Genomic DNA, 27,999 nt, shown 5'->3' with positions numbered 1-27,999 from the left:
ACAGACTTCCAGAGCATGAAACGAGATTAAAGCTCTTTATGTGCTCTAAATGTTTCCGGTGAACTGTGACGTTCCTTTAACTGCACACAGTTTTGTAATTAACCTACAACATTAACCCAACACCAACATATTGCCTTAGTTTCATTAAATAATTCACTATATATAGATGTTTCAGTGCCTTCATTTTTACAGCAGAAATTAGGACCCCTGTTTACTTTTTGCTAAATAAATTGAAAGAAATTAAATATTTTGTTCTCCCAGCTGTTGTACCGTTACACCTCCACCTCAGACCGGAAACCCACCAAAACAAGTCGTCCTGCGCGTTTAAATAACCGCATTTAACCATGAAAAGCAAGCTGAATAGTGGTCAACACCTTCTAAACGATAGATTAAAAAAGAAGACGCTACATGTCTCTAGCCTTGATTCTTCAGAGGGTCACATCCTAAATAACGAGGAGCAAACTGGAGCCGGTTCCCGGCAGGAAGGTGTGGTCGGCGTCCCCAAAACTACGGTCAGGAATCTACAGCGAGGCTCGGAGGGCGGATCGGTATTCAAGACCTCTGCTGGACCAAACACAGAGAGGAGGGTCAGATCTCCCCGCAGCCATCTGGTCCTCCCTGTTTAATCCAATCCAGTCTGCTAACTCGCCTCCCTCCGTCCCCCCCTGAGGCCAGGAGCGTCCTCCAGTCCCAGACCAGAGTTTCTCCTCCCTCCTCCCAGGAAAATCCCACAAGTCCTTTCAAGTCCTTAATTAGTCAGTGCCGTCGGTGTGAGATCCTAAAACCCATCACACTCATCCTCCTCTTCATCCTCAAACATCAGAGTCCTTCAGCCCGGACAGCTCAGGGGGAGTGGGGGGGGGGGGGGTCATACCTCGTGGAAGCAGTCGGCGGGTGGGCTCCTCTCAGCTCCCCTCCACCTCTCCACCATCTTGACGGCCTCAGACACGACGCACACCGAGGAGGTGAGGGTGACCAGGAACAGCAGGTCTGGAGGAGGATCACAACAGTCAGTTAACTCTTAACTCTTCGTTTGGTTCTTGGTGAATTAAGTTCAGTTTATAAGATTTAATAATTAGTTCTCTGTCTAACCAATGACTTCATTTTTGTCCAGCTGTGAGCACCTTTGTGCATTGCATTGTGGGACGACAGTGTCCAGTGTTTCTGTCCTCTGCATACTCACTGACTTGTCTGAGTGTCTTTTGTCTCCTGTATGGAGTATTGAACGTGTGTGGAGGAACTACTTTTCTATTCTTAGCTCTTTAATGCTACTGAGGCATAAATGTAGAGTTAGTCGTGCAGGTGGAGTCAGAGGAGAGGTCATGTTGGGTGGTCGCTGCCTCGACCCCCACCTCAAGTGTCAGGAGCAGGTGATCGGGTTCAGTTCTGTTTAGTCGACCTTGAGACCAGAACTTTTGTTGTGTATTTTATGAATTGTTTCTTTCATTTTTGGGTGAATGAAAGCGTCTTTCTCCTGTGACTCCTCACTCCTGCCCCCCTCCCCCACAGACACATTCAGACTCCAGCTGCAGTGTATTTCATACTGAACACATATATCTGAGGTGAGACAATCTTTGCTCTGACCGAAGATGCTGAGGCTCTCAGTCTGGAAGACGCTCTGTAGAGGGGGGAAGTAGATGACGAGGAGCTGACCCATGATGGAGGCCAGGACGGCGTAACAGAACGTCCTGTTACTGCAGAGACCCATCTCATGGACCATACGAGTCTGAGGAGCAACACAGTCACACATAGAGATCATACGCGGGCTGATCAGTCTTCATATGAGCTTCACGCAGCATAAGAAGGGTGACGTTTGAAGATGACGAGCATCAGGATCAAACCATCTTCAATAAATTAACATTAATATGACCCTGCTTGTGATTTCAGCAAAACTAAGTCCAGCTTCAGCATTAAAGACAGCGCGGCCTCTCAGGTGTGTCTGGTTACCTGTGAGCGAGAGCTCAGAGCGTTGAACATGTCAAAGAAGACAAAGCAGGTGAAGGTCATGGTGGTGTCTCGAGGAGTGATCACGTTGTCCTGCAACTGAAAACCAAAAACAAACACGATTATTCACAAATCTGCTGGAGGACGTCTCGTTTGACATATTGTCTTTGTGTATTTGTATATGATTGTATAATGTTTTGAAGTATTTAAGATTGTTTTCCTTCTCTGCCTCTTATTCGTCTGATTCTGAAGCTTTGATAATACAAACTGTGGTTTTAACTTTTCCTTCTGTGTGTTTATACACATACATATAGACACAGAAATGAAAAACAATGATATGCTGCCCTAAAAGCTGGTATTATAATCCTGGTCCTCCTGAGACCGGCCCCCCCTCCTCCAGCTCTCTTGCTAATATTCAAACTTTTTGTGAAAGTTTGTCCCACAGATGAAGGCAGAGTCATCATCACCTCTCTCCAGAAGACAAAGAGCGTCCCGCAGACGATGATGAGCGCCGACAGCAGGACTTTGACGAGCAGACTGCGAGTGATGATGCTGTCTCTCACGTTGCGGGGAGGCTTTCTGATCACGTCCCGGTCCACAGGCTCCACCCCCAAACTACAACATACAACACTGAGGTCACCAACAAGGCACTCCGGACCCGCTCATGTTCATCTCTGCTGATTTTAAACTCTTTCAGCCTCTAAACTACAGTTCCCATGATGCCCCTGTACCTCTGAGCAGGAGGTCCATCCATGATGATGTTGATCCACAGGATCTGCATGGCGTTCAGAGGGTTGGGGAAGTTCATCAGCGTTGCCAAGGAGATGAGCGTCAGAGCTGCGATACTCCTGGAGACGGGGGGGCGGGGGGGGGGGCTTTATAGCTAATCTCACACATTTTTATTGAATGATTGTAGACACACAAATATCAAGTCTGTCATGTTGTGACTGACTGTATCTCTCCACTCACGTGCTCAGCTGGAAGCGGACAAAGTTTTTAATGTTGTTGTAGATTCCTTTTCCTTCCTCGATGGCCGACCTGGAGGCAGAGAACACAACTCATGTTAGCCGTTTCTGCAGTTTTACGGTGCCTTAAAAGGCGTACTGCAGGGTTGAGAGCGCCCGCGCCGCCGCCTCACATGATGGTCTGGAAGTCGTCGTCCACCAGGATCATGTCGGCCGCCTCCTTGCAGACGTCGGTGCCTGTCTGGCCCATCGCCACGCCGATGTCGGCGGCCTTCAGAGCCACGGCGTCGTTCACCCCGTCGCCCGTCATGGCCACCACGGCGCCGATGTTCTGCAGGGACTGCAGAGAGGCGGGACTTCATACACTGACCATTTTCGTACAATTTCCCCCCGGGGATCAATAAAGTATTTCTGATTCTGATTCATGTTTTTCATGCAGCTGAAGGCACCGTTCTACCTTCAGTTTGAGCTTCACTTTGCTTATTTGCACATCTTGAAATCAAACACATGGACACTGATATACAGAAAGATAAAATAAGGATGTCTTATTGGTTACCTCTACCTATATAAAATAATCACACTATTAAAGATATATGTGCCCCAGCTTGCTGGTTTCGATCCCCAGACCAGCTTGTGTGTGTTGTTGTGTTGTTGATCCGGCTCACCTTGACGATCTTCAGCTTGTGTCTGGGACTGGCTCGATAAAACACGGCGATCTGTGGGGACAGAAGACGTTTACGACCAGCAGAGTCCAACTTTACTTCAGACAAAACCCAGAGATGTTGTTCTGTGATATTTACTGCGTCCTGTTGCCAGCCTCTCAAAGCACCGACACAATCCCTGACCTCCGTCTTTATGAGGTCAAAGGTCAACGACGGGTCACTAACGCATCAACTAATAAATAACAGGAAACTATTCAGTGAACTCTGTGCAGCCGTAACACACTCACACACACTCTCACACACTCACACACACACTCACACACTCTCACACACTCTCACACACTCTCACACACTCTCACACACACTCTCACACACACTCTCACACACACTCTCACACACTCTCACACACACTCTCACACACACTCTCACACACACTCTCACACACTCTCACACACTCTCACACACTCTCACACACTCTCACACACACTCTCACACACACTCTCACACACACTCTCACACACACTCTCTCACACACTCTCACACACTCTCACACACTCTCACACACTCTCACACACTCTCACACACTCTCACACACTCACACACACTCTCACACACTCTCACACACACTCACACACTCTCACACACTCTCACACACTCTCACACACACACACATACTCACACTCACACACTCTCACACACTCTCACACACACACACATACTCACACTCACACACACTCACACACACACACTCTCACACACACACACACACATACTCACACTGACACACACTGACACACACTCTCACACACACACACACACACTCACACAAATTATGAACATGTTGAGAGAACAAAGGTCTCTCTCGTGTGTGAGTGAGTGAGTGTGTGTGAGAGTGTGTGTGTGTGAGTGAGTGTGTGTGAGAGTGTGTGTGTGAGTGAGTGTGTGTGTGAGTGTGTGTGTGTGTGTGTGTGTGAGTGTGTGTGTGTGTGAGAGTGTGTGTGTGTGTGAGAGTGTGAGTGAGTGTGTGAGTGTGAGTGTGAGAGTGTGAGTGTGTGTGAGAGTGTGTGTGAGAGTGTGTGTGTGAGTGTGTGTGTGTGAGTGTGTGTGTGTGTGAGAGTGAGTGTGTGAGTGTGTGTGAGAGTGTGTGTGTGAGAGTGAGTGTGTGAGTGTGAGTGTGAGAGTGTGAGTGAGTGTGAGTGTGTGTGAGTGTGTGTGTGAGTGTGTGTGTGAGTGTGTGAGTGTGTGTGTGAGTGTGTGTGAGAGTGTGTGTGAGAGTGTGTGTGTGTGTCCTCACTCTGGGGACGATGTTTGAAAGCTGCTGCAGGTCCAGGTGATCCACCTCTTCTCCAGACAAACACTGACAGCCTTTCGAGTAGAGACCCAGACGACTGGCTGCAGAGACACGGAGACACTGAGGGTCAGCGGGACGCCGTAAAGGACATATATGATATAATATACAGGGGTTATGGTTACATGGTGCACGTCTTAACTAGTCCTCCGCTGCACCCTGATGTGTTTACAAGTCAGCCTTTAATATTTTATATTTATATATTTATATTCTCTGGTTACTGACGCAGGATAAATTCATATTCATGAAATAAAGAATTCATTGTGGATGTTCTTTTGTTTATTAATGATGAGACATGTCTCTCCTACAACCAGGTCTACACAAACAAGAACTTGGACCAGGTTCATGAATGAATGACGTTGTTCTGTCTCATTTTTTAATTTAAAAAGAAATAAAAATCATATCTCTGTTCTGTTTGCTGTTCTTCAAACTGAAAAATAATTTGGACTTTCTGAATCAAACCTCAGCTCTAACAGGACCAGTTTAAATTAAATAGTTGAGTTTTATTTATTCTATCTTTCCCTGGAGGTCCCTCCTCCCCTCAGCCCGATGAAGCCTTTTCAGAACCCGGTTGATGAAATCTACGAACTCTGTGATGATTAATATTATACATATATTATATACTATATATAGTGACCTATGGACACGGCGGTCTCCTGCGAGTCTCCAGTGATCATCTTGATGGCGACTCCGGAGTTGATCAGCGTGCCCACGGCTTCTTTGACGCCTGCCCGAGGGGGGTCGATGATGCCCACCAGACCCAGGAAGGTCAGGTTCCCCATCTCAGAGCCCGACGCAAACGCCAAAACTACAGGAAGCCACAGAGACGTGTTTTCAGTGTAAGCTTACAGTATTTCTTTGTCCTACGGAGTGTATCTAACAGCGTTTACCTCTCAGACCAGCGCTCCCCATGTAGCTGATCTGCTGCTGGTAGAGCTCCCTCTGCTGGTGGTTGAGTGACAGTGTGCTTCCTCTGCTGTTGTAGGAGCTGCAGTGTCGGATCACCTGCTCATAAGCCCCCTTCATGAAGTAAACTCCAGGCTTATCCTGAGGCGGGGGGGGGGGGCAGAGCGGTACGATGAGGCTCACATCAACACAAACAGCAGAGGACACAACAAGCTAAGTTTTTACTGTTAAATGTCGATTTTACAGCTTAAAAAAACTTAAAATTGCTTTCATGTATCAGACTACAGATGAAGCTGAAAAATAGAAAGTTGAAGTAAAACAAAAAAAAAGGAAGTCAATTTTATTACATCAGAATTTTTCATCAAGCAGAGTTTTGCCAGATGAGCCTGAACTATTGCAGATGATTTATTTATTATCTTATCAGCTTGTGTATTAGCTCTCTTCCTCTTCCATCTAGCTGCTTCCTCTTAGTCCATTAGTCTAACTGGTTTTAAGTGTTATTTTCTATGGGGACATAGAGGCTGTTGGTAATTATCCATTAGTGATCACCACGTGTCTGACTTCACATTATTAATATCAAATATTCTGTGGCCTTTAATGACCATGAGACGTTATAGCTTCTTTACTGTGAAGGGACAAAAATATTGGACAAACAATGTGAATGTTTTCCAATTAGATCAACTTTTGACTGCTGTCAGGTGGAGACAGGAAGCGTCTCCTGATGAGTGACGAGGTGGAGACAGCTGACCTTCAGGGTGCGGTGAACACAGCGGACTGCCATCCACTTCTTCTCAGAGCTGAAGGGATGCTCCTCCAGACGGACGTACTCCTGCTGGAGGCTCTCCAGACCCATCTGGAAGACACAAGCACAGCTGGATCTGAACCACGGCTGGATCTGAACCACAGCTGGATCTGAACCAGGAGCTGCATCTGAACCACAGCTGCATCTGAACCAGGAGCTGCTGCTCAGACAGAGACAACTCATGTTCACTCCACAGCTGGCTGGTGACCCAGGAAACAGCCAGGATCGAGCGTTTGTTTACATCTTGCAACAACAAGGAAATTAAAAAAGCTTCAGCTGAGACAAAAAAATCAATCATTAAAACAAGACATAAAAGGAACACAAGGCAGCAGTAAAAGAATAAATGAAAAGATAAACGAGAGGCTAGCAGCTCCGTGAGGCTGCAGAGACAGCCGAGCTTTTGGCTTTTGTGAATTGTGTTTATAAAATGTGTTTATCTTCTGTACTTCTGATTTCTCAGTGACTCAGTGCCTCTTCGACGCCGTCTGGACCACAGTGGGAGACACACCGAGCTCCCAACAACCAGCTCACACTGAAGTGGAACCAGTTTGGCACATTTAAGTATAAAAATGTGACGCACAGAGGAGCTCGCTCATCCCCTGAGCACGCTGATCCATCCAATATCAAATTAAAAATGAAAGATCAGTGTGCTTTAATGTGTACAAAACAATCCTTCAGTCATGCATGAGCTGCATGACTCATCTCCCCAGTTCCACCAGTAAAGGGAAGGCGGAGGACGGGCGCTCTGCCTCAAGCTGCAACAAACCAAACGAAAAGAAGAAGAGGTTTGTTTCTGCATCTTTCTTCATCCTTCAGGCTCAGATTCCTCTTTTCATCATCAGACTTCTCTTCAGTGTGAGATGACGCAACATGGTGGACACTGTTGGCTTTGACCTGACGCCACAGTTACAGAGAGGAAGCTCTCTGCTGCCACTGAGAAGAGACTCATCCTTTCATCAGTCTCAATCAATCTATGAACATTAGTACGTATAGTCCATGTTCATCCTGCCCACGAGAATTCAGACTGCAAACTTTGTGACATCCACTGCATTTCTCCAACCCTCTGCTAGTTCCTATCTGCTGAACTACTCAGATACTTCTGAATCTTGTGAGTTGAGATTGTTGTCGTTCCTCATAATGATGAAATATTTTCTGATTAGGTCTTTTCCTTACTTGTACATGAAGATACAGAAAGATCTAATATGTTTTATGTTTCCATGCAGTTGAAAGTGACCGGAGACATCTTACACCTGCAGCAGGAAACGCTGAGTCATGTTAGAGCGACTTCCCAACAGGATCGAATCATTTATTCTCATCATTTATTTACTTTTATTTTAGTTTTTGATGTGCATCTCTATCTATCTATATATATATATATATATAAAGATATATATCTATATAGATATATATGCACTAAAAATACTAATAACTCTGAAAACTCCAATAAAATGAGTTGAAATAAGAAGTCTTCTGGGGTCTGTGTGTGTTTCTACCTTCATGGCGAGGGCGATGAGCGCTCCCTCCGTCGGCCGTCCCAGCAGGGCGTGATTCCTGATGACGGAGTCGTTACACACACAGCCAACCTGGCAACACACACACACCACACACACACACACACACAGCAGGCAAAGGTTCGCTTTATCACAACCAAAAGAAGTATGTTTTGTTTCTGGTTTGTGTGGTGGGACTCTGACCATGTAAATCATTTTAAATGTCTGTAATTTCAGACATTTTGTCCGATTAACCACATTTCTAAAGAGAAGTGGAAATTAATTTTCCAGATGTTTCCTGGACCTGCGGCAGCCCAGATGTGTCGACTCACCTCCACGATCTTGCTGATTGACGGGCAGGAGAAGCCGTGGATGACCTCTCCGTCCAGTAAAACCTCTCCTGCTCCGTTGTAGCCGACGCCTGTCACCTGCAAGACAACATCGGGGGTAAACAGCTGAAAGTATGACTCATTACAACAACACTGAGTTTGAGGAGATGTCTTCCTTTTGTCTTCACAAACAAGACAAATCCCTCTGATAATGATGAGAATTATTTGAATCACTGCAGATTTTAAAAGTTGGTTCTCTTCACATAAAAAAGATAAAACAGATTTCAGGTATTTAAATACGACGTCCTCATATGATATTTGCTGTTTTGATCTATTTTGCCGTCTTCTGTGCAGCACCATGATAATATGACCTGACATATTACAGGTTAAAAGCAGACAAGGTCTCCTGGTCCTCAGTCACCTGACCCATTTTTCCAGTATGGCAGCTGGGACTTCCAGATGAAGGAAGTGGGTCGGTCTGGTCTCTGCGGGCTGCAGGAAACTGACTGAACCTTCCTCATGTGCAGACGCCACGTTACAGCAGCGATCTCATTTCTCAGCCGTGACTTTGTTTGAGTGTTTTCACAATAAGCATCGCGTTAATGTTACGTTGATAACCAGCAAAAAAGAGTGTTCGGACTCGAGACTCGAGAAATGATCAAGAAACACAGAAAACATCTGCGTTTGTCTCATTGGCATCACACAAGAGTCAAACTTCAAACTGGTGTCCAAATCTAAACTAAACACTAAAGTGTCCTATGATGATGATGATGATGATGATGAGTGATGAAGGAGGGACATTCAGACCTCAGCGTGGAGTCCATCTGACGTGAACAGCTGAGTGACGGTCATCTCGTTCTTGGTCAGAGTTCCCGTCTTGTCCGAACAGATCACATTACAGCAGCCTGACGGAGAGAAACAAGAGGTTAACATCAAGTAACACACACACACACACACACACACACACACACACACACAGACAGACAGACAGACACACACAGACAGACAGACAGACAGACACACACACACACACACACACACACACACACACACACACACACACACACACACACACACACACACACACTGCAGTCAGTATCAGCTGTGTATCTGCTCGTGTACTTTGTTTGTTATTTCAGGAATATTGACTCTGACTGAATGTTTTTAAAGGAAATACAGAAACTGCAGTTATCAACACGGCATTATTATAATCACTTGAATCACTGAATTTCATTTGTACCCATATTTAGCTTCCTCAGGAGTTGTGAAATCATCCAAAAAGGATCAGAAACATTTTGTTTGTTAGCTCTTTTTAGGGTTCTTGAATGTTAAGGTATTGGGGAGTCCTTGCAGTTCATTTCTGTTAAAAACGAATATCTTTAATGTCTTGTTTGTCACTTCATGTGAGCAGAGGAAACGTCACATGAAGTTAAAACTGTGTTGTGAGCTGATACAGTAAGAAACATACCCAGAGTTTCTACGATGGGAAGCTTCTTGACGATGGCTCTTTTCTTCACCATGCGCATCACGCCGAGCGCCAGCGTTACCGTCACCACGATGGGTAAACCCTCTGGGATGGCAGCTACGGCCAGACTGAAGGAGAGCAGATCAGGGATCAATAATCAATACAACTGTTCACACATCACTTCAGGGACGCAGGTTATTAAAGCGGAGAGAGCACCTTATTCTATTACAATAATAAGATCGCTTTAAAATGATCTAGTGGTGATGAATTACAAATGTCTCTTTGAGTGTTTGTGCAGCTTACAGTTTTTTAACTGGACCTAGACTAAGATCCAGATCTGCTGCAGGAGCCTTTAGCAGCTAGCTACTGACCTGAGATCTGTCACAACCGTGTCCATCTTTCAAAGTGAACGCAGAACGTTTTCAGGCTGATGGTGAGTTCATCTGTGTGTTTTGGAGGGCGGGTGGTTGTCAGTGTAGTCTGTTCTCATATCTTATTTATCAAAACCTCATTCCACTTGTTGCTGTGTGCACTTTAACATCAAAAGGTAATTGCCTTGCTTTACCTTCCCTGTGACTTTTTGGAAAACAGTCTTGGTGGTACCAAACCTGACAACCTCACTGTGACGACAAGACTTCAGGAAGCTGCACACAGTCGCTGCACCGACTGTTGTTCACTGAGAAATAGTTCCAGCACAAAACTGTGTTTATATATTTCTGTTTGTTCGGATTAAACAAACAGGATAGAAGGCCTTAGAGGTGTTGGTAGGTGTGTTTTTGAACTTTGGACAGAGCCAGGCTAGCAGTTTCCCTCTGCTTCCAGTCTTTATGCTAAGCTAGGCTCCGTACTGAACACACAGACATGAGGTTGATATTCATGTGAACATCTCACTCTCAGAAGCAAAGTGAATACAGGTCGAGCTATTTCTTTAACGAACAACATCCTGAAGTGTCTCATTGAGTCAGTGTAAATAAAACCAGGTCCCTACGCCTGCCAAGTCAGAATGTCGGCCATGACAAAGGTCACTTAGTCATAATCTGATAACAGAAGTGACCTGCAGACTGACAGCTGCCGCCAGGGTTCAATCATTCACCAAACAGACAAAGAGGCAGTCGGAGCTGCAGCAGTCAGCCGACTCAGCTGGGAGTGAATTCAGCTACCTGACACCGATGGTGAACATGTCCATAATCCTCTTCCCCTGCAGCCAGCCCACCAGCATGATGACCCCTGAAACACAGGAAACACAGACGAGACTCAACACAGGCGCATCATGTGGAGACGCCGCAGATGAAGGTGAAAAGTGAAAAACAAACCAACACACCGATGATGCCGAAGGAGTAGAGCGAGAGCTGCTTCCCCAGCAGGTCCATGCTCTTCTGTAACGGCGTTTTAGGAGCCTGAACAGAACAAACAGGAAACACATTGTTTACTTTGAAGGTTTTCATGAGCGATGATGATGATGATGATGATGTGATAACTGCCTCCGTCTCTGGAGCTGATGGAGCTCTCTGACTGGCTGTGGTCTGAGCCACGAGCCAGTAAAACAGCACATTAAACAAACAGATTAGACGTTCATTCTTCACGTTGGAAAGTCTTCCTGCTGGTAAAAAGCTGATTAGAAACGTGTTTACGTGTAAACATGACCAAGAAATCTGTGTTCTCCAGGAGAAATCAGGTTCCTCTGACCCCCCCCCACCGACTGCAGAAACAGGTTTGTTGTTTAAGGAACCAGATTAGAGGAGGAAGCCGTAAACTGGATGTAAACACAGCGAGTGTTGGGACTTTGTGAAGGGAAGTGATACTTTAAACCCAATAACAACACACACTTTAAACAGCTTGTTGGCTTTTTGATAACGTACCTCTTCTGCTTGCATCATCTTGAACACCTCCCCAAACTCTGAGTTCTCTCCGGTTCCTATGACGATGCCCTGAGGAACACAAACAGACCACATGACACCGTGTTTGTGTCATATGATATTTAACCTATTGCTTATTTCTCATGTTGGACTGGACTTCTTCTTCTTCTTCTTCTTCTTCTATGCTTGTTGTGTGAATACAAGGGTGCTACAGTATGTGTGTGTTGTTTATAACACAACAAATCCAAACCAGAAGAAGAACACGTAAGCAGTCCACTCGTGTTTAAGTAGAATCTGAGCCTCTCAGCATCATCTGGGCTCTCTGTTCTCTCAAAGCACCACAGTGTGACCTGCTGTCTGAAATCACATTTGTATCTTTCAGAAAATCTAATTTAAGATTTCTAAAACCTTTTCAATGCCACCTGGGTATTGGATTCAACACCGAGTGAAATTATGAAATAAGTACTTACTTGTTAAGTATGAAATATAACGTAAGAAAAAGGAAATGTAATAATCCTGATGGTACCTTGGCTTTGCCGCAGCGCACCAGTGTCCCCATGAAGGCGATGTTGCTGCGGGAGGAGATGTCTCCGTTGGATGCTGGCTGGTGGGAGGTGGACTTGGAGCAGGGGGTGGTCTCCCCCGTCAGACTGGACTCATCTACAGACAAGTCGGTCGACTGAGAGGGTGGAGGACAGACACGGAGAGGTCAACAAACACCGAATGGACTTCACTGAAGTCTTCTTATGTTAAACTGGACCCTCACGGAGCAGGCGGGGATCACCCGTTGGTGGACAAGCCATTAAAATACAGTACTTCACCACTTTATGACACAGAGGATGACATGAGCGACAGGCGATAACCAAGATGTTCAAAGAAAACATCTTTACTGAGTTCACTATCAAACGTTTGTGTGTTTAGCAGACGACAGTCAGAAAACATGACGACGTTTCTCCGGGTTTCTTTTGGAAAGAACCAACTCACATATCCTAGTTTTAAAACAACAGGATAGGAGCTTATCCAGGTTTCTCTAAATATGATGAAGCAGGAAACTGAGGTGCTCGTGTAGAAGTCCTGGATTCACTGAGACAGACTGAGCTAAACTGATTTTAAACATAAACACTGAGCAGAAAACGAACATCACATTAATATTTGATGGAGGTTTTTACTGAAAAGACCTCGTAGCATTAAAGGTGGCTACGTTTTCAGTGTAGGAGGCCTCAAGAGGAACCACAGGCTCATTAGAACGAACTCTTTATCGGAGCATCCAGTTCTGAGTACTGGAAATGACCACAAGAACAGAAAGAGAGATGCCTGTGTGTTTTATACACACTCAGTGTTTCACCATGGCAGCTCTGTGCAGCCACACAGCCAGCTCAGTAACATGAACTCAGTTCAGTCCGAGCTTGTGATCATCGGTAACACCATCTCTTTAGAAAGTCTGTAATTTCCTACACTTCCTCAGAAGTTTCCTATAAATATGCAACAGGGAAAATAGGTTACATCAGAAATTCACTGAAAGGAATTAACCAGAAGTGAAACTGAACAGTGGATTTATTGTGTTTACTACTAAAGGACACAGTCTTTTCCAGGAACTTGCTAACGAGTTTCCAGATATACAGTTTCTTTCTAGGCAATGGGAGCCGTGAATTAAAGCACAATACTGTGTTTGTAGTGAGCAGCTTCCAGGTGACAGCATGTGTGTAACTGTGTGAGTGTGAACAGTGTGTTCCTGGGAAAATACATGCTCAGTGAAGCTGCACTGGATAAATAAGAGAAGCCGCACAGTAGAAGCATGGACTAACAACGGCCTTTGTGTCGACGATTAAACATTAGTGTGTTTACGTGTGTGTGTGTGTGTGTGTTATTGTGCACCTCGAAGAGGCGGAGGTCTGCTGGGACTCTCTCCCCCACCGACAGACAGACGGTGTCTCCAGGAACCAGCTCTCTGGCCAGCAGGTGCTCCAGGTTCCCGTCCCTGATACTGAGACAGAGGATTTGAATATTCAAACAATCTTTCTTTGCTCATCTCAAATCAGCTTCCAGCAAAAAACAACACAAATTCACATTTCACAAAGCTTCACAGAAGTAAATGAAGACATGTTTCTTAACTCAACACCAGTCCCCATTAGAAAACAACTGAATTCAATATAATAAACTTCAGACAAGACAAAGCACACAAGAATAACAAGAGCAGATAAAAGAAACACGAAGGAGGAAACTTGTGAATGAGATGCTTTTTCAAATAAGGCTGAGCGACGAACAGCAGCTGATTGTTCAACTGCTGTGTGTGTGTGTGTGTGTCTCTGTGTGTGTGTGTGTGTGTGTGTGTCTGTGTCTCTGTCTGTCTGTGTGTGTGTGTGTGTGTCTCTGTGTGTGTGTCTCTGTGTGTGTGTGTGTGTGTGTGTGTCTCTGTGTGTGTGTGTGTGTGTCTGTGTCTCTGTCTGTCTGTGTGTGTGTGTGTGTCTCTGTGTGTGTGTCTCTGTGTGTGTGTGTGTGTGTCTCTGTGTGTGTGTGTGTGTGTGTGTCTCTGTGTGTGTGTGTGTGTCTCTGTGTGTGTGTGTGTGTGTCTGTGTCTCTGTCTGTCTGTGTGTGTGTGTGTGTCTCTGTGTGTGTGTCTCTGTGTGTGTGTGTGTGTGTGTGTGTGTGTCTCTGTGTGTGTGTGTGTGTGTGTCTCTGTGTGTGTGTGTGTGTGTCTGTGTGTGTGTCTGTGTGTGTGTGTGTGTGTGTGTGTGTGTGTGTGTGTGTGTCTCTGTGTGTGTGTGTGTGTGTGTGTGTGTGTGTGTGTGTGTGTCTGTGTGTGTGTCTGTGTGTGTGTCTCTGTGTGTGTGTCTCTGTGTGTGTGTGTGTGTGTGTGTGTGTGTGTGTGTGTGTGTGTGTGTGTGTGTCTGTGTGTGTGTGTGTGTGTGTGTGTGTGTGTGTGTGTGTCTCTGTGTGTGTGTGTGTGTGTGTGTGTGTGTGTGTGTGTGTGTGTGTGTGTGTGTGTCTGTGTGTGTGTCTCTGTGTGTGTGTCTCTGTGTGTGTGTGTGTGTGTGTGTGTGTGTGTGTGTGTGTTATCTGAAGTGTAAATCGAGGCCTGAGGAGTTTGTTTGAAGGAATATTGTCTTTCTCTGAGCCGGACGGACGTGTCTTCCTTTTAAAGTGGATTTAAAAGTTATTTAGTGGAGAAGGTGAGTGAGAGACAGAAGATGAAGGGAAAGGAAAATAAAAAAAGAAAGATTCAGGCATTGCTGGACGTTAGCCAGATGTACGTTCTGTAGGATCATTCATCAGCTCGTGCTGAAGTCTGTTTAGATTTTGTGCCTAATGAAATCCAACACCTGCACAATCAGATTTAACATTAAGTGAATTCAGTGTCAGTTCATGTAATTTTGATGTTGAAGTCATCCATCAAATAAAAACAATAAACAAAGTGTTGTGCTGCTGATTATTTTTCAAAGCTTTTCTCTGTTTTATAAAAAGTCATTTGGGGCTCGATAAAAATATTTTTTGTCAAGAATGAAAATAATGGTTAGTTGCAGCACTCGTGCATTTGTGATACATGGTGAAACTTCACACAGGACTTGTTTCAAGGGACAGAAACAGCATTGACAGGACAGCACCTCACTAACAGGGCTGGAACCACAGAAGAAGAAGAGGAGGAGGAGGAGGAGGAAGGATGGATGGACATATTAAACTCTCACCAGTGACATTCTGGAGGCACCAGCTTCCCGAGCTCTTCTAGAGACTTCTCTGAGCGGTACTCCTACACACAGAGGACGAACAGAACAACGGAGTTATAACAACAACACAAACAGCTGGCGCGCTGCAAAATTCATGAATATACATGTAGAAGTATATTCTACCCACAAACACACAGACTACTCAAAGATTCACACTGTAAACATCCGTTCAATACTACAGTGAGACAGGACTCACCTGGACGAAGGCGACTGTCACGACGATGATGATGGCCTGTAGGACACAGAGACACAGCTGGATGAGCTTCAACATCTCACACCTTTTATGAATGAAACTGAAACTGAATGTAGTCGAGTTGTGAAAGATGATTAACTCCTCTCACCTGCTTCTATTCAAATCTAAAACAACTTTATTCTGAAAGCTGACAGAGACACATCCACTGACCTGGAGGCTCAATATTTAGGCAAACATGTATTTTGTGGGTTAGGGTTATTTCTTTGATGATTTTGTAGAAATCTGTTTTCACTTTGACATTAAAGAGCTGAGCAGCGTGAAAAGAAGCCACTTTACTTGATCTACTTTGATTCAGTGTTGTAAAACTATAAAACATGAAAACTTTCATTTTATCTGAGGGAGACCAGAATGTACCACAAACCCACAGAGACCAGAGTCTGGTTTCTCTCAGACACATGATGCCCAGACTGTCGTAAAGGACTTTTATATACACAAACGACCTGCAACAGCTGGTACACACACAGTTTAAGTACAAATGCAAACAGAGTGATGACACCGGATACAACTTCTCCTGCCACCTAACACTCGTCACGTAGCGTAGCGACGTCTTCTCAGGCCTCAACTCTTCTCTCCGTCTGTCTGACGTCACTGACTACATTGGTTTTGTGTTAGATGTGAGACTCCCAACAGGAGTCTGTGTGACACGTTGTTGAGGTTCGGGATGTGTGTGGGGGGGGGGGGGGGGGGGGGGGACAGAATTATTCATCTTACTCATCGATCTATTCTGTAAACCGGTTTCATCCCACCTGTACCTGTTTAAACACAACACCACCGACGCAGAATCTGGTCCACCAGTTCAGTCCGGTGCTGGTTCATCTTGCCAACCTTTGACAATGTCAGCGTTCATGGTCTCCAGAGGATTAAGCGTTCCTCTAGCGCCCCCCTCAGGACATACGTCATGTAAATCGTCATTTTGCCGTTTGTTGCTGTGGCTGGAACGAACACTGCAGGACTTTCATCTTTGTTTGTATATTTTGATTTCAGACACATTTTCTTTAATGTTTCCTTTTCTCTGTTCTCTTATCCAGCTCATTATCAGTGTACTTATTCACTGCTGCAACAACACGTCCCCACAGGGATCCAAACAGAAAGTTTTATATAATCTCATTTGCCAAACTCACATGCAGACACCAGCAGCAGCAGATTTCCTGCATGTATCTACATCTCCTCCTCTGCTGACGCTGCCATAAACTGCTTTTTCTATTAATAACATTATAAGAGCTGCAGGTCTCAGGGGCGTTTTCTCAGGGAACAGAAGAAAACAAGAGAAGAGCCGAAGTGTGCCGTTAGTTTGGGGAGTAACGTACCACAGTGATGCTGATGGCGTCATCAAACTGGTGCATGAGAACGCTGATGACGGCCGACGCCAACAGCAACAGGATGAGAGGATCTTTGAACTACAGAGAGGGAGAGAGACAACGACGTGACGACATCAGTGGACAAAATGCAAGATCGATGCCAACGGCCCATATCCTGTCAACAGTGTGTGTGTGCACGCTGTTGTACTTCTGTCTTTGTGAGGACCGGTTTGAGTTTTACACCTCAGCATTTTAAAATAAAATGTTCCCATTTCTTTTGAAGACTAAAAACATTTTCAAGCATTCTGAATGCTACTTCTTATTGTCTCATTGATGCAGAGCCACTGCTTAGTGGATAGATATTGTGTGTTGTTGTGAATATTTGTGTTATACACACACACACACACACACACACACACACACACACACACACACACACACAGAAACTATATATAGTCAGGACATTTCCTGATCCTCACAAAGATAGAAGTGTGTGTGTGTGTGTGTGTGTGTGTGTGTGTGTTGCCATGATGTATGGATGAGCTGAAACAAGTGTCAGTCATCCAGAGTGAAAAGGCGGAGCTCATTGAGTGAAGCGGGCCAACAGCTCCGGCTCTATTTTCAGCTCCAGCATCCAAATGACCCGGTTTCCACGTCAACGACAAGACTGAACACAGCAGCAGCAGAAACTTTAACTCTTCACTGTTTAATCCACAAACCTGCTGGACCCTACCATCTACAATATAATGTACAGGAGACCAGGAGACCAGGAGGCCAGGATGTCAGGAGACCAGGATGTCAGGAGATCAGGAGACCAGGATGTCAGGAGACCAGGAGACCAGGAGGCCAGGAGGCCAGGAGGCCAGGAGCTTAACTGATGGCTAAGATTCTTTACAGGGAGGCAGGCCTGTTGTACTTATATAAGTCCCCTCTTATATAAGTACAACAGGCCTGCCTCAAGATTGTCTGACTTGAAATGGCGGGAAAGCCCACACATGACAGCTGTTTCCACCAGTCTCGTAGCGTTTAGACGCAGCTCGACAGACTTCTGAACCTGAGATCTCACTCTAACTCATGTTAAAAACATCTGAGTGGAAATGAAATCATTTCTAAAAGCAAATGTTTTCGTTTGGAGAAGTGTGTGTGGATAAAAACCAAATGCAACATGTCTCTCGAGCTTCCAGTGAGGAGCTGAAAACACTGATGAGGAGACTGTAACCTTCCTCACATTAATGAGACATGAACGATGCATTTCATTTGTTCCTGACTTTAATAAACATACAGAAAAAGTGTATTCTCTTGTTTATAATAGAGTAATGAACAAGCCACAAACCATCTGTCACCATGTCCATCATAATAATGTAATAATGACTGTTTGCAGTTTAGTGTTTAAAGTATTTAGTACATTTTATTTGTGTTTGTTCTTCATGCTTCATGTTGTTCACAGTAGATGCTCACATTGTGTTGAGTATTCAGTTTGTTAAGGTCACGTATCTGTTCGTGACACTGTCCTGTTCTGCTCTTCTACAATAAGTGGCTCCTTCACCTTTCAGGCCCGGCAGGTGTCAACACTTTCTACATGGACACCTGACAGATTGTGGCTTTTCACAGTGAAAAGAATTCACTCAGAAAACTGAAGGTTTTTATGTGTGAAAGGAGCTAAAAACAAGGCAACACCTCCTGTTCTCTGCTTCACTCTCCTGTCTTCTGTCTCATCCTCACTTCCTTTCCTTCTGTGTCCTTTCTCTCCTCCTGGCTTTCTATATTTAACATCTGTGTTGTTGCCGTTCACAGACACCCCCCCCCCCCCCCTTCGCCCTCCTCCTCCGTTCTCCCCCGTTCTCCCCCTCCTCCGGCTGCTCAGCTCAACAGCAGCAGTTTCTGTCCTTGTCAGAGTTCATGTGGACAAAACAGACCAGCAACAAAACTCCCTCAGGCTGCTTCCATTATTTAATCGCTCAAATCTGACAGAGACAGAGTCCTACGTTCAGTCCTCTGACTGTCTGGTAGTTTGTCCACTGGTCACTTTCCCTCATATATGGAGGATCTGTAGAAAACATCAGCGTGCTGTCGCTCAGTATTTGTGTCCAGGAGCACATCAGGTGATATTTTAAGAGTCAAAGGACTGAGGCCTGTGTCCCACGTCATCTTTGTCCTCTGGTCCGTCCTGTTTTTCTATTTATAAAATGTATTTGAATGTACTTTAAATACATAACAGGTGTGGCATTTTGCTATTGCAACAGGAAACCAAACATGACAAACAAGCTTTGGAAGTTATGTGAGATAAAAGAATCAGAAATGAAAAGCATTTTGAAATATTGTCCTTCATATTTCAATCTGAAAAGTCTGATTGTTTTTTTGTTAAAAGACTGAAATAAGAAGAAAATCAAACCTAACTTTGTAATAACCACTTTTACTTTTTCAGTAAATAAATAACTTGTGTTTATTCACACTTTCAAAAAGGTATGGAAGGTGTTAGAGAGAACTTGGTGGAGCGACATTGTTGAGAATTTTCTTCATCCAACCTTCAAATTCAGAAGCAGGTTTCTGTTTCCAGATAATCAAACAAATAAAGGAGGTCAAAGCTAAGATGATCATCATACAGAACGACAAAGATGGATTCAGAATGTTGCTGTTTTGTTTTTGATCTTGCTGTATTTTATTTTTGTGTGTCACGTCTTCTGAAACGGTCCTGTCCTCAATAATAGGACAGGTAGCGTCACGCCTTTGGTTCAGGAGCATGTGCAGTGTGTTGGTGTTCCTTCCAATGTCAACATTCATATGAGCTATTATTGAGTTATATAATTACATGTGGGACGGGCCATCCACGAACACAACTATTTAAATCCCTCACTCATAAATATCAAATAAAAATGGATGAAATATGAACAGAATAATATATAATATAAGACAGTATTGTTCTTTGCTGTCTGTCTGTGTTCTCGTGAATGGATGTGGACGTGTGAAGAGCTTCCAGAGACAGTTTACAGTCCGACTGTCTGCTGCCTACGGTGTGAAAACACTTTGGGCCACACAGTGTTTCCTGGCTGCAGGGACACTATGGTGACTACATGCTGCCACCTTAAAGCACATTCCTGTATAAGACACCATGTAAATGTGATGATCCCTTACCTGTAAGATGTATTTCTTCCATAGCGGCTCCTCTTCACTGATGTCGAACTCGTTCCAGCCGTGGTAGGCTCTCCTCCGGCTCACCTCCTCCTGGGTCAGACCCAACTGCAGCTCGGCCTGTCGGCACCAACACAACACTTTAAGATTTCGCTGCTGAATAAGACACAAACTTTCTCAAAGGAAAATAGTTTGTTTTTCATTACAGGCACTTCTGAGTTCCTCAAGGACGATGTTAGCAAACAGGCTGCTGCAGAGATCAATCAAACAGCGTTTTGGAACTAGATATGGATATGTTCCTGATATCAATATAAATCAAAATCCACTGTGATGCATTGCATTATACAAAAACTCTTTGTTTCTAATGACACTTGGTGTAAATAATAATAACATCATAATCGTCATTATTGTCTCAATACAAAGCCACTGAAAGTTAGTGAACAGTCATATTAAATCGCTGCCAGCCGAGTCGAACGATGTCCAGGGAGGCCTCCTGCTGAGAGGCAGACTGGAGACCCGGAGCTCCACTGATCGTCAACATCTGTTTAACTTGTTATCGTGTCTCGTCTCCGTTGGATGTGAAGATATTAACAGTTAATAGTTAATGAATAGTTATGATACAGCTGGTCTGAGGGCAGCGTACCTGCAGGATGCACGCTACTTCGTTGACGGGAAGTTCGCTGGCTTTTCTGGGGGCTAGTACCGGGACCATGGTCTCATCTTCACTGGAGGGTTGTCTCTCGGAAAGCTGCAACACCAACACACAGAGAACAGCTTCAGTGAAGCAGACAGGACAGGCAGGATCAGATTCTTCTTCACTGAGCTCGAGGACGTTTATCTGTGGAGGAGGTCTCCACATTCAGAGGAAGCAGCTGAACTCTTCCAGCTGACCTGAGGAGATGTAGAGATGAGCTGAGCTGCTGCAGCAGCCGGGAGCTGAAGGACACTTTAACAACAACAACTTGTTTTTATTCTGTCTATCGATTTCAAACTGATGACTTTACACCTTCAACAAAAGCAGAGAAAAGAAAATCTTCTTTTGTTGCAACATAAACTGTAATATGAAAATAAAGTACACGGAGGTGCCAGAGAAAAAATCAGTTCCGTAATGATTCACTGGCACATATGTTTTATGTATCAGAGAACAGACATGCACAGCTGACCATTTAGTTTACAACAGGAGCGGGCAATATGGATAGACCTCCCTCTCACGGTATTTGTAATTCTATAGGACAATAAAGATGTGTGCTGACATACAGGAGAGAATCAAACAGTGAAGTGTTTATGGATAAAAGACCCAGAGAGGAACGTCTGGCACTGACTGACATAGAGCCGTGCTGCTAACGGGGCTAAACATGCATTATGAACAAAAGTCAGACCTCACTGATCTTCAACGCTGGCCACGATGGCGTCACACACCCAGAGATACTGAAGGGAGCGCTTCCTCGGTACAAACAGAGCAGCCACGTCTCTGACGCTGGACACACATACATCGTCTCACGGTGTAACATCATCGTGTTGCTCAACGCTGCTTTACAACTGACAGCAACCCATTTCTGTCAGACTGATTCAGCTTCAGGAGACATTTTAAATCACTACTGTGATTGTGTCTCAGAATTGAACGCTGTTTATAACTAAAGTCAACATTAAACAACATAATCCACCTCTGCTGCAGTAAAATATAACACTGCAATCCCCTCAAACGGGCCTTTCTATCAGCAGTCACTAAGCCTACCTGAAAATCACACAGGATTACAGGAATCGAATTACTTCAGACTAATCGCTGCTGGGAAGGAACAGAAAATATTTTTCAAGTATTTTTTGTGTTGGTTTAGAACAACAGTTCTGTGGCTGTAATCTGTTTCCTGTCCTACAGCAGGAGAATACATCAAATCAAGACTTTATCCTGAACCGCGACAGAGAATCTGAGTGTACAAAACATTCAGGTAGCAGCTTCTCGTGTTTAGCCGGCGCAGAGCGTCACTTTCACCAGTTCACATGAGAAACGTCAGCAGGTCACATCAGCTGCACTGATTAATGTTAATGACATGAATAACTTGATGGCAGCTGATCAGTTTAATCGTTTTGAGCTTCAGTACATGGATCAATACTGTATACGCTGGTATTTCAAGGTGTCGGACACATGTTTAATCAACATTCAGGTAAATATAACTGATCGGACCAGACTCGGTATCAGCAGATACTTTCAGAGTCTGTTTAGAGCTACGAATAATCTTCATTTGTGCGTCTGGCGGCTTCAAACAACCAGAAGTGAACACTGTTAACACTTCCACAATCAGACGCTTAATGTCATGCACGCCGAGGATCATTTCGTTCCAGCAGGTAGAAGAGGACCAAAGAGAGGAAGGAGGAGGAAGAGGAAGCTGACAGCATCCCGGCAGCGTTTAAAGACAGCAGGAAACAAAAGGACTGCAGCTCCGTCAAAAAAAACCCACAGGGCTTGAAAACAGAACAAAGCCTCTTTTCACATGCACTCACGATGAAGAGGAGAAAACTTTCATTTCTTTGTCAGCTCATTTTATGTCACTATGAAGAGTTATTTAAAACCACTTGGCAAAGGTTTACAGTAAGTTTACTTCATCATAGTCTGTTGTCAAAGATCCACTTCTCCGTCTTACACAACTGCAGTTTCAGTTGTTACTGCCATGTGTGTCTCCATCGGGTTATAATTTAGGGTGAAATGCCTTTAACTGAGAGAAATTATGAAATTCTCTCCATAATTTTCTAATCTCACAATTTCAGAAATTCCTGCAGATGTTTTTGCCTTATTTCTGCAAAAATAGTCAAATAGGAAAAATCAACAGTCACCGTCCTTTTCCACATGATATAATCCATCGCACGACAGCAACAGCTTGTTAGGAGCTCAGGTCAAATGAAATCAAACAGCTTCAACAAACCAAACTCCTTACAAAGCCTGAGGGATTTTGTTTCCCTGGAAGTTGTCTTTTCAGGCAAAGCTCACACTAAAATAAACACCAATTCAAATCTCAGCAAACACACTAACTTCTAGCTAAACTCAACTGGCTCTAATATCTAAATAAAAAATAAACTCAGGTCAAAATCAACATCCTGCTCTCCAAATCAAATGGTTATCCAGTGTAAACTGACAAGGCTGTATATTTTATACATTTTAAAATGACCTGCTGAGCAGTGTGAGAATAAACCTGTATTCCTACTGACTCAATGAATTCCAGGTATTTCTCATCTACTTGTCAGAGTCTGAAGAAGAGAAAACTACAACCACATGCTCAGTTCACCTGACAGACAGTTGAACCTGCAGCAGCTACGTGTGATAAATAAACAAAGTGAATCAGCAGCATGTGAACTGGACAAGGTGATGTCTGAGAGGTGGCACAGGTGAGAAAGACGTGATACCTGCGAGGAGCCCTGACACACAGCCTGTCTGCTGGTGCACATGCAAATTAAGACTTTTCTAAGACCTTAAAACGCCAACTACAACCTTTCAAAGACGCATTTCCCCTTAAAAATAAAACAGCAGAGTGCAGACGTTTCTCTCTGGAAGACTAGTGCAGGGAGAACAAACATTGTTTAGTTAGCAGAAAATGTACTAATTTAGTAATTACTGATAATCTCAAGTCAGCAAGATGGACAAATCAGAGAAGACAGCGATGTCATACACGGGTTTCTCCTTTTAAGTCTGGTTTTCATCTTTCCTATCAGTTAAGATAAGAGCTCACGAAGGATTTACAAACAATGGTTTGCACGCGTTACTGAGTAAGTTATGCCCCTGAAAACGTTTGAAAATAACAGCCTCTCAGAAGTCTCTCATTTGAAATGATGTGTTCATAAGGCTCCAAGCTAATCTAATTGAATTTAGTTATTTATTTGATGAATTATCTGCTGGGAAAGTAGTGCGACATGACTGGTTTCTGAACCGACCTCCAAGCAGCAGGTATAATCACCTTTGATCAGGTGGAGGCCAGACTCTGCTGTCATGTGGCCTCTTGCTCCTCCATTCAGCTCTCTCCACCAGGTCCACCACTAACACTAAGACAATAAGCCAGCCATTAACTAAGTTAGCATTAGCCAATGCTCAGTTAGCATTAGCTACAACACAGGTAGAGGTCCAGGATCTACTCTCCTCTCTGTGCAGACCTCCTGTAACGTCTCCTAATCCTTAAATAAAAGTAGCTTCCGGGTCCTCTGCTGCCCCCGTTCCTTTGAGCAAACGTGCGTCCTCTGCTTCACAAAGCTTCCTCACTGAGCAGAGAGGAGTAGTGAGGCCTCGTGAGTAGAGGTGAGAGGCTGAGAGGACTGTTTCTGATTAGGACTGACTGGAGCTAAGCTTCAAGGAGGATCCTACTCGTCCCCCCTCCCCCTGATGGATCTAGACTCCCGGTTTGCCCCCTTCAGGACGGGAGGACAGCTGCAGGCTGGATGGGTGACACTGTAGTAATTATATCGGTCACGTGATCAGACGTGTTGTGCGATTGATTTATCACACGGGGAGAGGAAAGATGAACGAGCTCATCACTTCCTGGGAAAACACCATTAATGATGTCGACTTTCTCATCATGTAGTCACCCTGAGATTTTTGCCTGTCCCTTCACACTGCAGCCTCATTTGACAAGAGACTGTCCAACAAGCAAAGCGGAAACAAACTGATGGAAAACACACATCAAGTCAGTGGACAGGTCTCAAACCAACCACTCAAACTGCCTCCACCCCCCCCTCATTACATCCTGTAGCCTTTATCATAATTTCCCAGCAGTTCCAATTAGATCCAGGTCAAACTCTATTAGAGTCGGTGTGGGCCGAGGGCCAGATCCCTGCAGGGACGTTCATTTTTCCTCAAGTGCTGCACTCAAACACTCACCTCAACATCACTCGTATGAAGCGTGACAGCGAGAGGTGAGCAGCAACACACCAGGACGTGAACTTTAAACATGGACATATGGCTCTGTACGTCGTTTCTACAGACGTGTAGGGTTTGTGTTGAGACAGATGGAGATCTGACATCCGAATGTTAACCGTACAGAGACGTACAGAGACATACAGAGACATACAGAGACGTACAGACATACAGAGACGTACAGAGACGTACAGGGACGTACAGGGACGTACAGGGACGTACAGGGACGCGTACAGAGACGTACAGACATACAGAGACGTACAGAGACGTACAGAGACGAACAGAGACGAACAGAGACGTACAGAGGCGTACAGAGGCGTACAGAGGCATACAGAGACATACAGAGACGTACAGAGACGTACAGGGACGTACAGGGACGTACAGGGACGTACAGGGACGTACAGACATACAGAGACGCGTACAGAGACGCGTACAGAGACGCGTACAGAGACGCGTACAGAGACGCGTACAGACGTACAGACGTACAGAGACGTACAGGGACGTGCAGGGACGTGCAGGGACGTGCAGGGACGTGCAGGGACGTACAGGGGCGTACAGAGACGTACAGGGACGCGTACAGAGACATACAGGGACATACAGAGACGTACAGAGACGTACAGAGACGTACAGAGACGTACAGAGACGTTCCACCTGATAACTGCATGTCTCTCTCTCAGGGACTGTATTAAAGTTTAAACAGAAAAAAATACATTTCTAAGGCTAAAATGATTGTTTAAAGCTGGAACATTGAAGTGTTTAAGTCATTTACTGGTAAGAACACTAAACATTCGTTGATTTAAGTTTTTATAACATTAGAATAAGTTGCTTCTGTCTCTTTAACATCAGTGTAAACGTACAAACCCTCAAGCCTTCTGGGCCGTAGACCAGCCAAAAGAAACAATATCAATGAGTCATTCTGACTTCTGTGATGGGTGTTGTCAATATTTCTGAAGGCTACACAAAAGAAACTGAGTCAATAATGAAAATAGTTATTAGTTGCAGCTCAGATGTACGTAAAGCCATTGTTACAAACTCCCACGCTACCACAGGCTGAGCGGCCTGCGTCCTTCACGACAGCTGCTATCGGAGTCCCAGCTGACTGGAGGAACCAGGAAAACGTGAACAGTGACTTCAGAGAAATCTCCTGACCTCGTGAACTGCACGCCAACTCGTGTTTTTAAGGAACAGACAGAAACACGTTGCTGCATTCATCTCAACACGTTTAATGACTGCTGACTCCACTGACTGAAGCTGCTCGTGCTGCCTGCAGCTGGTGGCGACTGAGGCTACTGCATCATTTCATCATGTGCATTCATTTCTACATGACCCTCTTTCTCTCATATACAGAGGAAATCACGCTCAGTAGATGTCTGACACTCTGTAGAACACCAAAACAGACATTTAATTCATACAAAATATCACAAAATGAATCACAAATAACTTGCAAATACATAGACCAGTCTTGTAAAGGTTGGTGCCTAAAGCTCGGTCAGATTGTTAGTGTTGTTCTATTCTGTGGGTAAAACTACAAACTAATACTGCACACATCTGTGTAGAAATCACACCAGTGCTCTGTGCTGGACGACATTATGGGCTCGCAGTGGACAACAGCTCCAGTTTCAACCTTTCAGCCAACTAGATTTTCAGAATCAAGTTAAACTGAAGATGACGATTGGCTTTCTAACAGCCAGAATGGCTGTTAACATCGCTGCTGGCTACGTGCTGGTGTTCATTTCACTTCCCGACCAACCGCATTCAGGGTCAGCAGGAAGAACAAGAACGCCTCGTTTATTAGCAGCTCAGCTCTGTTGGTCACGACCTCGCTCGTCTGATTTAAATGATGGCTAAAGTTGAAAAACTAGACTGAGGCAAAGTAGGTCAAAATACATCCCACACTGGTCGCCTTAACAACCACTCAGAAAACAACCTTAGTGAGTTGGAAAGATAGAAATATCCTCTCAACACCCCGACGGCATCTTCTATTATCTGAGTGTCAGCACATCTCAGCTGGTCTTCGTGTTTGGTTGGATACAACACGGGAGTCAGGCTTCAGTTCATTACTACAGAGAGGAGTCTGTCCCCTGCAGAGTTTAGGGAGTTTATTTATGGAAAGAAGCTACTGATAAACAATATTTAGTGTTCGTACTCTGAGTTTTACTCTCATCAGGGTGGAAAGGCCTCAAACTGTGTTTTCTCTGACACCATAATGATGAAAATAATAAGAAGCAAAGGTTACGGGTTAACGGAGAGTAGTAGCAGCTGTAGTATTACTATAAATATCAGTGGAACTACTAGTACTAGTATTCTCAGTGACAGTAATAACAGTCTCAGTGCTGCTGAGTCTAATCAAACATCTAATTAGCATCAGTTCATGTTCGGGGCTGCTTCTTCCAAACTGCACTAGTAGGAATCAGTTCTTATTGATCCTGTTGATGTGGTTCAGGGTTCATCAAGTGTGTTTACATGTGGACAAGTATGCAGGTTTTGAGTTGTATCCTGTTTCTGATCATATTTGGGATCTGGCATTTACACAGAACATGAACCTGGTTATTCATCTCCCTGATCATAACTAGGCCTGTCACAATAACTTGTTGTTGGACAATATATATTGTTGATATAAACAATATTATTGTCATTTTGTGCCACTGATATAATAATAATATAATAGCATAACAATGCAAGTACACCATTTAAAGAGCGATGAACTTTTAATTTAATAATATTCAGACATTATGATTAGAAAGTGGTAAAATATTAAAATATCCTAAACACATGGTCATGTTTTAGAAGAGCTTCAGGTTAGTTGTACTGCCACTGTTTTTAAACAAAGTGGACATACCGGCTCGTTCATGTTAACGGACTCTCCTGTCTCAGTCAGTTCCCACGACGGAGCTGTGGAGCGCGGCCTCCAAACCAAATCCATGTGGACCTATTCC

General features: G+C 44.3%; 1 protein-coding gene across 1 annotated transcript; it reads right to left on the bottom strand.

Annotated features, from left to right (window-relative positions):
* atp2c1 (ATPase secretory pathway Ca2+ transporting 1) lies at nt 1–27,999 on the bottom strand. Its single transcript, XM_070912374.1, has 27 exons — nt 27,903–27,999; nt 20,813–20,917; nt 20,173–20,289; nt 17,050–17,139; nt 15,686–15,721; nt 15,451–15,512; nt 13,643–13,751; nt 12,294–12,446; nt 11,771–11,839; nt 11,233–11,308; nt 11,072–11,138; nt 9,915–10,039; nt 9,254–9,351; nt 8,450–8,545; nt 8,121–8,210; nt 6,574–6,678; nt 5,810–5,966; nt 5,557–5,727; nt 4,866–4,963; nt 3,575–3,625; nt 3,083–3,249; nt 2,914–2,982; nt 2,676–2,792; nt 2,412–2,559; nt 1,948–2,043; nt 1,585–1,726; nt 1–990 (listed from the first exon to the last, which is right to left on the bottom strand). The coding sequence occupies exons 1-27, from the start codon at nt 27,984–27,986 to the stop codon at nt 869–871; spliced, it is 2,820 nt and encodes a 939-aa protein (XP_070768475.1). The 5' UTR covers nt 27,987–27,999; the 3' UTR covers nt 1–868.

The sequence above is a fragment of the Enoplosus armatus genome, chromosome 9 (assembly GCF_043641665.1).
Source record: "Enoplosus armatus isolate fEnoArm2 chromosome 9, fEnoArm2.hap1, whole genome shotgun sequence".
Classification (NCBI taxonomy): Eukaryota; Metazoa; Chordata; class Actinopteri; order Centrarchiformes; family Enoplosidae; genus Enoplosus; species Enoplosus armatus.
Note: the sequence above shows the minus strand (reverse complement) of the source record. Positions and strands in the feature narration are given on the sequence as shown.